This window comes from Gallus gallus, chromosome 14 (assembly GCF_016699485.2).
Source record: "Gallus gallus isolate bGalGal1 chromosome 14, bGalGal1.mat.broiler.GRCg7b, whole genome shotgun sequence".
In the NCBI taxonomy this organism is placed as follows: domain Eukaryota; kingdom Metazoa; phylum Chordata; class Aves; order Galliformes; family Phasianidae; genus Gallus; species Gallus gallus.
Window position 1 is genome coordinate 3,894,440 of NC_052545.1, and position 12,732 is coordinate 3,907,171.

The window sequence follows — 12,732 nt, forward strand, 5'->3', positions numbered from 1 at the left end:
GCAAGACGGGTTATTTTTGGGTCTCTATAAATTGTCTCTGTTTTCCAGTGCTATCGCTCATACCATACCAGGGGAACATGGCTGACCTAATTAGAGTCTCATTCCAACAGAACAAGACTCAACTGGTAAATACAAACTTTAAACAAAAAAAAGAAGACCTCGGGTTCTTTTTGTGTATGTACCAGCTGATCTGCTTGGGATGAACAGCCTGGAGGTGGGGGCCGGGAGGAGCAGGGCAATTGGAGTCATCAGGGAAAATGAACCATGGAAACAGGGCAAATTTTCAGGTTGATTTGTGGGACAGTAACTGAATCATGCAGACCTTCTCCTCTGGGACAAAACCTCGTGTAATCTGAGGGGAATTAGGGAATGTTTTATCACCCACAGCAGAAGGGACTGGGAGAGGAAGGATTCGGCATTACAATCCTCCATCCCACGGAACCCTCCCGGGCAGACAGGTGGAGGTGCTGCCCTCGATCCGCACCACAGGAACAAGGGACGAGGTGAGGAGGTGCGCAAGTTGCACAAAGCAGGTAAGGGTTAATCCAGCTAGCCAGGCTGCTCCAGCCCTTCCTGCTGGGTTTCTTGGTAGGGATCCTGCCCAGATGTGTTTCCAGTGGCTCACATCCAGCACTCACTGATAAGGAGCCAGTGACAGTGAATGAACCGTGAGGCAAACAGCTCCAGCACACGTGTGGTGCCTGTGTTTAGTCCATGCACAGCACGTGCTGCAGGAAAAGCCACCTATGAGCTGCAGGGAAACGCACAGCAACATTTCATGGCTGCCCCCATTCCACTCCTCCTTAAGAGCAATTAACACAGCGCGAGCACACATGGGCTGAGCCACCTGCAGGAGCCTCCCTGCTCCCAGGCCAGGAGGAAGGAGCTCTCAGGATACTTTCCCCTTTCACTACCTTTTCTCCTGCAGAAAACTGCAGCTTCAGCAGTTTTAAGCATAAAAACCACAGGGCTGGGCATGGTGCTGTCACTTCAGTGAAAGGAGAAACCCTGCCCAGGGTTTAAAGTCTGAGCAAGGGAGCAAACAAGACTCCTCCTTCTGCATCACATGAGCACAGTTACAGCTGCAAGTCAGATAAGAAGCTCATATAGTGAGGCCCAAGCTGCGTGGGAGTGGTGCTGTCAGGCTGTGAGTGCAATGGGACTCCTTCCAGACCTTCCCCCCATCACTTGGCTGCTCCTTGCTGCTTTTCTGGGCCTCCTGGTGCTGTAAGTAGCAGCTGGTGGGCAGCACCCTGGTGCAAAGTGCATTCACAAGTGCTAAGAGCCATTCTGGGGTCTTTCTGTGTTGTTTGGAAGGCTGATAAGCAAGGGTGGGGGGAAAGAAGGGAATCATGGCCTGGGGCAGCCAGCTGAGAGCACTGACTGCCTGCAGAGCCCCTGCACTGTCCTGGCCTCAGTGGGAAGGGCTGGGGCTTGGGGAGGGTGTAAAGAGAAACATCTGGGGTTTGGAGTGTTTTGTTTGCTTTGCTGCATGGATCCAGAGGCAGGAGCAGCTTTGTTTTTGCTGCAGCAAACTGCCTGGTTGCTTATGTCAGTCATAGGGGCTGCAGTAAGCTACTCAGGTGCACCCCAGGTGGTCCTGGGGCCCTTACAGGAGGAGAGCACCCTCAGCAGGTCTGCTGCTGCACAGCCATCACTTCAGCCTTTCCTGTGTGGCAGGAAGCAGCTACCTAAAAGCTATGCTCAGGGTGAAGGACCTTCTCTTCTCATTGCATAAATGCATCTCACACCCTGGCTTTGCTCTGCAGCTATGGGATATGGCCCTACCAGACCTTCAAGAAGCTGGGCATTCCTGGCCCACGGCCTCTGCCATTTTTGGGAACATTCCTGAGGTACCGACAGGTGAGTGTGGGTTCCACCATCCCAAAACTGCAGTGAGCAGATTTCTGTATAACACTGCAGCAATTCCCAGTTAGCAAACCTTACCAAATAACGAGGTGTTAGCCAGCACCAGATAACTGCCTGCAAATGCAGGACAAAATGGATTAGCTTCAGCTTCTGTGAAAGAGGTATTTTACCTTTTGTTTGCTGGGCTTACAGCATGGCATGTGATGTGTAACTTGTTTAGGTAACGCATGGCATGATGTGTTCCATAAGTTTCGTCCTTACTTGTAACAGCAGTTAAAACCTTAATGGAAACAGAGAAAAACAGAAAAGCCATCGCTGGTTCAGGAGCTGCAGTGGAAGATCTCAGGAGGACGAGGCAGCAGCAGCTCCACCTGTTGAGCTGCAGTCGAACCATCTCTACAATCACATTTTCAGCTCTGGTTGAATGGTGGAAGCTGGAAGGGCAGTTCTCTTTCTCTGCTCTTTATTCCCTTCAGTGCCAACATCACCCTGTGTCTGTGTGTCTCCCCAGCCTCTGCCAGCAGCTTTGATAGCTCTTTTACTCACAAACTGTTCGTTTCTTGTCTCCTCTTTTGCAGGGGCTCCTGAATTTTGATCAGATGTGCTTTGAAAAATACGGTAAAATCTGGGGGTGAGTTACCATCTGCAGAGCAGAATCCTCTGCAAATCTTCTGTTTGGGGTGCTCCTCTGTCCCAAAATAGAACAGGACATTGCCAGCATGTCCCAGCGCTGTAATGCCAGCAACGACAAGCTGGGGCATGGGGAAAATCCAGGATCACCCCTGGAAAGGTCTCCATCCATCTTCACAGGGCTCCCTCCTGTTGGGATTTCAGTACAGCGCAGGGCTGGGATGATTGCAGCCAGTTCTGGAGACTTGTATAAGCTTTGAAAATAATCTTTTTTTATTTTTCTTCTTTTTTTCCCTACTTTGGGATCATTCAGAACTCATATAGTGGAGTTAGTGACCTCAGAGCTGGGGATCTCCCCATCCTCCAACACCCAGCACATCAGCACGGCCGTGCCTTTATCTCTCAGCTCCAGATACATTAGCGAGGGAAGGCACCAATCACTTCCCAACCACGCAGCCTGCCCAGAAAACTCTGCTGCTGGTGTCAAACTGAGCCTCGAGCCTTTGAAGCCACTCTTCTGTCTGTCTGGAGCAGAAAGCGAGCTGCAGGCTGCCACAGTGCGTTTCATCCTGCTCCCTCTTCCCCCAGCACCGGGGCATGAGCTCCCTTTCAGCCTTCTGTCCCTGCCCTGCCCTGGCTCCGTGCAGGCATGCACAGAGCTCTCAGCATGCTTCTCTTGGGAACCTCTCAAACCCAAGACAAAGCATTGCACAAAGTCCACAGGAGCTTTATGAAAACCTAGCACATTTTTTGGAAAGATGAAATGTTCTCAAGCCTCTTGAAGATGGCAGCTTCCCTCGGCCGTGGCTCAAGGCTCCTGCCATTCGGCTTTCAAGTTTTTGATTGGAAAATAGAAGAAACAGATGAGTTTTTCCCCTCTCTTTGCCTCATAGGCCACGCAGGGAGATCTCTTTCCCCCCACAGGTAGGCCATTCGGGGAGGGGGAGTTTATTGACTCCAGCCACCAGTTGCTAAAGCTGCCTTTTATCTGAACACACACTGCTATGAAAATCCTCCTGTAACAGCACAGTCGATGGTTAGGAATGCTCACGCTGTCTGTGTTTGGCACTGTCTTTTTTTTTCCCTTGTCTCCTGTTTTACTGCGTAATAAAACTGTTTCTCATCCCCTTGGCTGTTTTGTCAGAGGGAACGCAGCTGCGTGGGCCCTGCGGGCTGCAGCGGTCCCTGCACAGAGCAGCTGACTGCTTCTGCTCCATGTGACCACGAGCAATGCACTGACCATGACTTTCTCTTAGGATTTATGATGGCAGGCAGCCTGTGATGGCTATTCTGGACCCCGTCCTCATCAAAACCATCTTGGTGAAGGAGTGCTATAGCACTTTTACCAATCGCAGGGTGGGTATCTGTGCTTCCCTCTCTGGTGCAGAGAGCATGCACCAAGGAACAAGAAGTTTCTTTTGCTTCCGAGTCTCTCTGGGCCCTTCAGCAAGCAGCTGCTCTGTGTCATGCCCTGGTTTGTTGACAGTATTGCCAATGAAACTCTGCTAGAGCAGTGGGGAGGCCGGTCTGGCTGGAACATCAGCCTGGGTTTGCGCTAGAATTGATGTCCTCTCCACATCTTACACTTTTGTTTCCATTTCTGTTTGCTGGTGGAGGTAGAGCTGCTATGAATTCAGGGGCCAAGTCAACACTCTATGGTTGTTGTTGGTTGTGGAGTTTTTTTGCTTTTTTGTTTGTTTTTTTTTTTTCACTGCTATATTGTTAAAGGAATCTGGAAACCTTCACCCATTGCACTGCATAACCATGTCCCTTTTGCTGTAAAATTTTCCCTGTGCAGGTCTTTGGTCTGAGTGGGAGACTGGAGTCAGCTCTTAGCATGGCTATGGATGACCAGTGGAAAAGGATTCGCACTGTGTTGTCCCCAACTTTCACCAGTGGGAAGCTGAAAGAGGTAAAAAGCACTGATTGAGGTTGGAAATAATGCCTTCCCTGTGCCCTTCTCTCCTCCACGAGCCATAGACTTGATCCCTGTGGCCTGGCAAGCTGCAGGTGGCTGTGCAGAATTGGCCAGCCTTGCTTGGAGGGTGTGAAAGGATCAATTTCTCCTGCTTGGTTTGGATTTCAGATGTTCCCTATCATTGAGAGCTATGGTGATAAATTAGTGAAGAACATTGAGAAGAAAGTGGCTAATGAAGAGTTCCTGGACATAAAGAGGTGAGTAACCATGTGGGGCAGACACGAGTGTCTGTACTCAATGTGGTTACAGAGCCATTTGGAGAGCCCATGTCCATGCTGCAGCCATGTCCCCGTGGTGGGCTGTGTGTGCTCTGCAGTGCCCAGTCTGGGTAACTGTGCTCTGTCCCCCAGCTCTTGTTATTGGGGATATTTACAAAGGAGTTCAGCCCACTCCAGAAGTCCTGCAAGTCATAGATGTGGATATTGTTGTCATTTTTTACAATCTCTTTTTACCGATGAGGATCAGAATGCTATCTTTGTTAACCTGCACCACAGTTCAGTGCATTCCAACGATAGCCTAGGTTTTTTACACTGAGAAAAATGGGGGGATGAATGCAAATGAGGAAACTTGGGAAAATATAGTGTTAGCTACAGTCAAATCAGGGCAGGAGCCTCTGTGTTAGGAGTCTGCACTGAGCCCTTGGTTAAAAGAGTTTCCCTCTCTCAGGGATTTCTCCTAGACTGGCTGTTATTCACGACTCCGGTTGGGCTCTTCCCATTCACTCTATTTCTTCTCTACTCAGCATTTTTGGAGCTTACAGCATGGACGTGGTGGCCAGCACTTCTTTCAGCGTGGATATTGACTCCATGAGCAAACCCAGCGACCCCTTTGTCACCAACATTAGGAAATTTCTCAAATTCAGTTTCCTAAACCCATTATTGATATTCATAGGTATGACATTTCCTCCTCTTATAAAGCCATGAATTGGTCACGTGTGGTGACCAGCTGTACTTCCTTTTAGCTCCCTTGTCTCAGAGTCCACTTTGCTATCTGGGGAGTGCACTTTGCAAATTTGCCCCCCTCCCTTCTGTGCCAGTTTTGAGTTTTGGAGGCCTTTTAGAGCTATGTGTGTTGTTCTCTTCTCTCCTTTTAGTGTTGTTCCCCTTCATGATCCCAGTGCTGGAAAAGATGAATGTGACTCTGTTACCTACCAAAGTCATGGACTTCTTTGATGCAGTCTTCATGAAGATGAAGAAGGAACGGGAAGAAGGATACCACGTGGTGAGTCCAACCCAAGTGGCTGTTTCTATTCATTGCACTGTTCTGAGCACAGGTGGAACCCGGTCATGTCTTCAGAAGCTGTGGTGGATCTATTTCCTTCTCTCTGTAATAGCTCCCAGCTCATTCAATGTGGGGAGGGCCAGAAGCATGCCCTACCTGGGCTTCCACATGGGGAAAGTCAATGCAATCATCTGGTCTGAACCTCAAAGTACTCTGAAGTCGTGGGGCTGAGTGGAGCAGGCCCCTCAGCATAGAGCTTGTGCTGGACAAGATTGGTTTCCTCCCACCCCCATCTTCTCTGACTGCCTCTGTTCCTCCCCAGGACCGAGTGGACTTCCTGCAGCTGATGATTGACTCTCAGAGCTCACAGGACAGCTCCAAGTCTGCCAGGGAGAAGGACTCGTACAAATGTATGTCTTGAGATCTGTCCTCCTCTCAGCAGAGAGCAGGTGGTTCATCTTCTAGTTAAAGAGTGGATGTGGGAGAAGACTGTAGTCTTTTATTCTATGGGGGTTTCAAGGTCTCAGTAGCAGGGCCATAATAATGCTTATTGCATATGAGTCATATTTTACTATATCTCATTTCCCAGGATAAATCACGAGGGCTGTTTATCCAACAAAGAGCAAAGTCCTCTCTGAAGGCCAGTGATGTTGGCTGTGCTTTGTAAAGCACGTAAAGTCCATATGCTGCATGCACCTTGCTTGTCTACAAGCTCAGCCCTGTTGCTCATCCTAGGTAAACTGTTGGATTCAAAAAATAATGAAACAGCCAAGGCAAAGCCCAGTTTATCAACATCTGTCAAGGCAGGAAGCTCGTTAACTTGTGATCTGCAAGGACAGGATGTTTGGATGTTGCCCCACACTGCAGCCTGCATCCTGGCTGCAGTACCAGTGTGGAATTCTGTACCATCTTTATTACCACTGCCACAGGACTACTGATCCCTCAGCAGTATCTGGCTGAACTCAGAGCCCAGAGGAGCTGCTTGGCATCTCCTCACCTCTAATTTTTCCTGGCACATGCCTGTATTTTATTTTTTGCCCAGGAAGCACACTTCGAGGAGATAACAGATTTTCTAAGTGAGGATCAGGCTATGCTGAGCTTCACCGGTTTAATTTTTCTCTCAAAGACAGCAAAGTAACACTGCCAACCTTGACAGTGGTTTTCTGGCTTCACACCAGTGCCAGACCACTGGCTGTGTTGCCAGAGGCTGCCAGTCCATGTCAGCTGGACAGCTGCTCTATGAGGTGCTAGGTAGTTATCACCAGTGTTACCTGGATGACAAGTGGGATCTTGGTTTCCTGAGGGTTAATCACTCTTATGCTGTAGATTTCAGCTTCTTACATGTCTTTATGCCTCTTCTCAGCATTAAGTGATGAGGAGATTCTGGCCCAGGCTCTTACCTTTGTCTTTGCTGGCTATGAAACCACCAGCTCCACCCTCAGCTACATCTCCTATTACCTGGCTATACACCCTGACGTGCAGAAGCGACTCCAGGATGAGATCGATGCAAACTTGCCTAACAAGGTAAAGGAGGGTGGTGAGATGCTGGGGTCATTCCCATCTGCACCTTGGAAACCCTGCAGGGCTGAAGCTCCACGTTTGCAGCCACTTTGAAGCTGCCTTCTCCCCCACCATCCCCAGGCTGCTCCTACGTACAATGTAGTCATGCAGATGGAGTATCTGGACATGGTGGTGAATGAATCCCTGCGGCTGCACCCCCCTGGGGGCCGGATTGAGCGGATCTGCAAGAAGACAGTGGAGTTCAATGGGGTGACCATACCAAAGGACATGGTAGTCATGATCCCAGCCTACGTGCTGCACCGTGACCCGGCGTACTGGCCCAAGCCAGAGGAATTCAGGCCTGAGAGGTGAGGACCAGGTGGGGGACAGCTGCACATTTAACATGATTCCTGGCAGGGGACATGGCAGAGAAAGCAGGGAATGCGTGATTATAACATTTAAATTAGGCATTTATCATTGTCTGACATCTAGTCCCAGCATTACCGTGAGGGGAGTTTTATGATCTACATCCATAAACTGTGCATGGAATTTAATTAACTGCATTGAAGGAAGCGACAGTGAGAGCAGCTCCCAGCAGCTGTAACGTTGAGGGGTTTATGGCCAGATATTAAAACGAGAGCCATTGGGTGACTGGCACAATGCCATGCAAATCAGCGACGGAAGGGCAAAGATGGGTAGGAGATAAAAACCTAATTTTCGACTCCAGTTATGAAACAATCTTTGTTTAGGAGGCTCTGTTAGCCCCTGAAAAATGAGGTAACAGCCCAAGGCAGACATGGGACATCCTGGGCTTGCTCATCTTCAGCTGGCCAAGAAGACATTGAGGGCTGGCCCAGAAGCCTGTGCCCTTGATGCTAACTCCAGTATGCAGATTTGCTCACCTTTGAGACATAGCATGGAAGAGGCATCATGAAAAGCTTAGGGGTGGGGATGTGTCCTGCTGGGATCACCACGAACCACCAGGACCCGGGAACACTGTGTTGGCTGCAGGAGGAGCCACTCTAATGGGAGAAGTCTGGCAATGGGCATGTTGCACCTCAGTTACTCCAGCAGTTTAATCCTTAAGCCAGGTGACAAAGGGAAAGGGCAGAGGGACAGGAACTCTTCAGGAATCGCTTACCTCACTGGGAGTTCATCAGAGGGTTGTGTTGGTGTCTCACTAGTGAGGTACTTCACTGCTGACTTAATGTGGCCAGACCTCGAGCACTGGGAATGAAAAGCTTTCTGACATGAAAACCAACTGATCACTAAGAAGTATTACTGAAAATGCTCAGTGGCGAATTCCTCTGTGAAGCTGATTGTTCTTCCCTGTTTTTCATGATGAGGAGAGGAATGGCTGACGTGTCTCAAAAGCAACCCTCCCTTTAGTCACGCAGGGGGATGATGTCTTTGTGTTCTCTCCATCCTTTGATCTAAAGGGAAGACGTGAAGCTGTAGACCTGTGCGTTTCAGGGTTTGAAATCTGGGTTCGGCTTAGAGGGAGTTCTGAGAGCAGAGTAGTTATGAAATAGTTAGCATATTTCTGGTCTTCCCTGTTCACCTGACGCACCTGGAGACGCACGGCCACCTCCAAGCAGCTGGATAAAAACAGAGGCGTGAGGTATCTGCTGGGACAGGAAAAAGGGTCTTGGCTACGTTCTTCTAATATGCATGGAATCACAAAAAGCTTTTGCCTTCCCAGACCCCTCGTTGCTTCAAACCTGAAAGCTGACACATCCCGGAACGGCAGTTCTTTCTAATCTCGCTCTATATATGTTTTCTGTAATCAGGTTTAGTAAAGAGAACGGAGAGAACATTGACCCCTACACCTTCCTGCCGTTTGGGGCCGGCCCCAGGAACTGCATCGGAATGAGATTTGCTCTCCTCATCGTTAAAGTGGCTATGGTTGTCCTTCTGCAAAACTTCTCATTCAAACCCTGCAAAGACACTCCGGTGAGAATATGGGATGATGTGTCGTTATCTGTACTCTGCTCCCACTGGGGTGATCCTGCGTGCTCTCTTTTGTCTGCAGCTCAGGACAAGTAGGGATCTGTCTCACTTACACGTTAAATCCCTCTCATCCCCGAGGTGCTATAGCTTCAGGACCACTGAAGCTTGTCTGCGGGTTTGGGTTTTGCTGTTTCACACAGAGACCAGGGAGGAAGATTTCACCGAGGATTAGAGAGGCGTGTGGGAATATCTGCATTTAAATGCTCCCAGTTGTTTTAAACGCTTCAGCACAACTTACTGATACATGTATATTTTTTTTTTCAGCCTCTGGAGAGGCAGATTAAATGTTGGTGGGATGTATCAGGCTGAAGTCCCTGAAGTGCTCTGCTTTGCTTCGGGTGCAATTAAGCAGTGGGGTGCTTTCTGCCTGCAGTGCCCTGCCGGTCTACCCTGACCCAGCTTAGGCAGAGCAGATCTCCCCAGCCCGATCCAGGGCTGTGTTTTGCAACACAAACGTGGCCAGCAGCAATGAAACCCCGAGACAGCAGAACACATCTCTTATGGGCCACCAGGCAGCCTCTAAAGTGGAACAATTTTTGAGCAAACATGATCTGAGCTAAATTTGAAGTGGTAGCTCTCTCCTGCTTTCAGGCTATGCAGGCTGAAGGAGGCAGAGGTGAAGCAGGAGCAGGCCTCCTCCCTCCCACCCGTTTTTGGGTTTGCATGGGCTCCCACTGTGCTGGTGGGACAGGCTGTGCAGAACAGAGCTGCTCAACACAAAAGCCATGCGCTGGCTGCTAGGAATTACCCATCAGTCAGCATGTCCTGAACACGTGGCACCTCCCTGTGATGCAGACGGGTCGCAGTCTGCTGCTGCTCCCAGCTGTGGGCACTGGGTGCCCAGCCTCCACCTGCCGTGCTGCACCAACAGTCACCAAATCCCATGCCGTTAATGTGTTTTGCTCATAAGGCGAGCTTGGAGATTGGAGCAGAGGGGGCACAAAGTGTATTCAAAGGACATTTGCTGTATGAAACAAAAACACTCATAGAATTATTACTTGGCACAAGCGCTCGGCTGGATTCTCTGCAGATTCAGATTGCTACTCAACTGCTAACCTGGAGGTGAAAGACTGTAATAGTCCATTAACAATGCAGTGACCTATCCACCCTCCCCCAAGTCTAATGACATTTTTCTAGTCCTCTGCAATCCATAAAATTGTTTATTTTTATAACTGCCTTTAATTAAAGGGAGACAAGTTAAATATGTATGGTATTATTGGTGGCCATAGGTTTATGGGGCTCTTTCAGGCTCATCTTCAGAAGGTGTCATGTATGTTGGATCAGAGGGGGAGGGAAGGATTCACCTGAGAACATCCTTTTGGAATATACGTATGGGTGCCTCTGCCTCCTCACACCCCCGCTGATGGCACAGTGGGCTCAGAGCTGTGATGCTGAGATTTCCTAAGGCTCACTGGGATGTGGGGCTTTTAGTGCAGTGTGTCGGGCTGCGGGAGCATGGTCTTTGTCCTGATAGGGAGAAGGAAAGCTGGAGCATGAGCTGCCTGTCCTGCAAGTTGCCTCCCTCCATCACCAGTTCCCAGTGTTTTTAACTGAGATTTCCACCCCAGCAGAGCCCAGCACTTTTCTGTGTAAGGATGCTTGTTCCTTTAGACTCATCCCAAGCATCCCCCTTCGTTTCTTCCTTCCCAGAGAGCTTATTGCTCCTCCAGCTCCCATTACAACCTCACTGCCCTTCATGCTGACACATTTTGGCATTAAACAAGATGGCAGCAGTGTCCCTTTTTTGGCTTCTTCTCCCCGGATGGATTTTGGCTGCTTTTGTCTCATTTCAGCAGTGTGCTGAGCTCCTCTTACTGTCCCAGGTAGATGCTAACGTTCACTAACCACTTGGTTCAAGAGCTGAGGGCTGCTAACCCCCAGCTCACAGCTGTTTTATGTGTGCAGCAGTGATAGCCCTGCAATAAACACAGCTGCAAAGCCAGGCAGTGAGCTGCAGACAAGGGGTGGCTGAGACGTGTGTGGGCTGGGGGGGTGTTTTCCACGACATGAAAGTCCTTTTGCCTGTCTTAAATGGCACTTCTGTGTGCTGTTTGTTTGTTTCTTTTTTCCTCAAGATCCCCCTGGTTCTGGACACAAAAGGTTTCATGCAGCCAAAGAAGCCTATCATTTTGAAGATGGTCCCCAGAGCCCACAGTGATCCGCAGAACTGAAGGAGCTGCTCAGAGACTTTTGTTCAGTGGTGCTTTCCCTGCCCGACTCTGGAAAAGAGACCCAGACTGATGCGTGCACTCTCAAGATGTCAGCGATGCAAATCCCCATTTTGCAACGGAGCATTGGGGGTTTGGTCTGGCATAATTAAAAGAGCATTATCCTAATGACAATTCCTTGGCCCCAGACCCTTCCGTCCCAGATCACAATAGGCATTTTGCAAGACCATTTGCTGCGCTCAGGTTATTTGGGTGGTTTTTTTTTCCTCTCCCTCTGAAGAGGCACTTTTCTCAGCAATTTGATTCCAGTCACTGTCAGTCTCTTCTGGCAGTGTAATTTAAATCAAGACAGGGAGAGCAAATTGCACGTAGTTAAGTAATGCTACCATTGCTCCTGCTCCTACTGCCTGCTGGGCAGCTCTGCGTGTCTTCTGGTTTTATTCCCCTGGGGATGTAGATTTGTCCAGGGCTATTTCCTCAGCTGTGTGCTCTGACCCTGACAAGTGTTAAAGTGGTCATGTCCTCGCAGGGATGAATGCCTGTCGCAAATTTTCTGATGCTGATTTATTTAGATTTTCTTAGGATTTCATGCATGATTCAGATTGCAGATGAGTTAACTGGAGGAGCCCAGAGACAAGCAGTTGCCCCTAATGACTGGAGCTTTGTGGAGCGAGAGAGAAGTGCCCTGTGTGTTTTGCTGCTTGTTTGCTTGTTTCACCCCGGGCACACAGCTGTCTCCCGCAGTAGTGACTGTCAGTACAGGCAACATCTACTGCACTGCCACCGTGACACCTTTTAGTCTCTGATGTGCGTTAGGCCACCATAGGACAGAATTAACTGAATTAATGATGGCACAGGGTGCAGCACTGAGAGCCTTCAGATGTCCTGGACAGCCCTGGTCTAGCAGCAAGATGTTGCCTTTGGCTGTTGAGGACTGGGAATTCTTCCCCATCCTTTGTCCTTGTTTCACATTCTAGAGGATGTAATGCTCTGTGCTGTCCCATCTCCTGTTATTCCTCCAAACACTGCTGATGGGAAGATAATCACAATAAAATGCTCACTTGCCTCTTTCGCATAAAATTGAAATCAATCTCTGCTTCTGCTCTTTCCTCTGTCTATATAGGTAAATCCCCCTGTAGGTCTCAGAAGCTGCTGGCCACAAAATGGTGTGGTCCCATCACCTCTCCTAGCAGGGCTTCCTCGTTTCTTAGGTGCGATCTTCAAAGCACCTCTGCCTGAAAAATCAGCACTACATAACGGACACAGAAGCCAACTTTTGCAGCTTGTTTTTTCACCACGACGTTAACCCAAGACAAATTGCTGAAGGTGCTGGCTTGCTTGTCTCAGCTGGGCGTT

The 12,732-nt window shown here is 49.3% G+C and overlaps 1 protein-coding gene across 2 annotated transcripts; it reads left to right on the top strand.

Moving 5' to 3' along the window:
- The first annotated feature begins 1,072 nt into the window (after nt 1-1,072).
- Nucleotides 1,073-12,462, top strand: CYP3A4 (cytochrome P450 family 3 subfamily A member 4). 2 transcript variants are annotated; one of them, XM_046900606.1, is made up of 13 exons: nt 1,073-1,147; nt 1,770-1,863; nt 2,448-2,500; nt 3,756-3,855; nt 4,298-4,411; nt 4,586-4,674; nt 5,220-5,368; nt 5,571-5,698; nt 6,021-6,108; nt 7,062-7,222; nt 7,340-7,566; nt 8,989-9,151; nt 11,284-11,550. In XM_046900606.1, exons 3-13 carry the CDS (start codon nt 2,469-2,471, stop codon nt 11,377-11,379), a joined length of 1,347 nt encoding a protein of 448 aa, XP_046756562.1. In that variant the 5' UTR covers nt 1,073-1,147; nt 1,770-1,863; nt 2,448-2,468; the 3' UTR covers nt 11,380-11,550. The 2 variants fall into 2 exon arrangements, with proteins under 2 accessions (XP_046756562.1, NP_001316437.2); NM_001329508.2 differs by having other exon boundaries at nt 1,116-1,227; nt 11,284-12,462.
- The last annotated feature ends 270 nt before the right edge of the window (nt 12,463-12,732 follow it).

Bases quoted from the DNA above. Each gene is read 5' to 3' on its own strand.
- CYP3A4 (NM_001329508.2), top strand. From the start codon at position 1,157: ATGGGACTCCTTCCAGACCTTCCCCCCATCACTTGGCTGCTCCTTGCT. The intron at 1,228-1,769 runs GTAAGTAGCAGC...TTTGCTCTGCAG, and splicing joins TTTCTGGGCCTCCTGGTGCT to CTATGGGATATGGCCCTACC. The intron at 1,864-2,447 runs GTGAGTGTGGGT...CCTCTTTTGCAG, and splicing joins CATTCCTGAGGTACCGACAG to GGGCTCCTGAATTTTGATCA.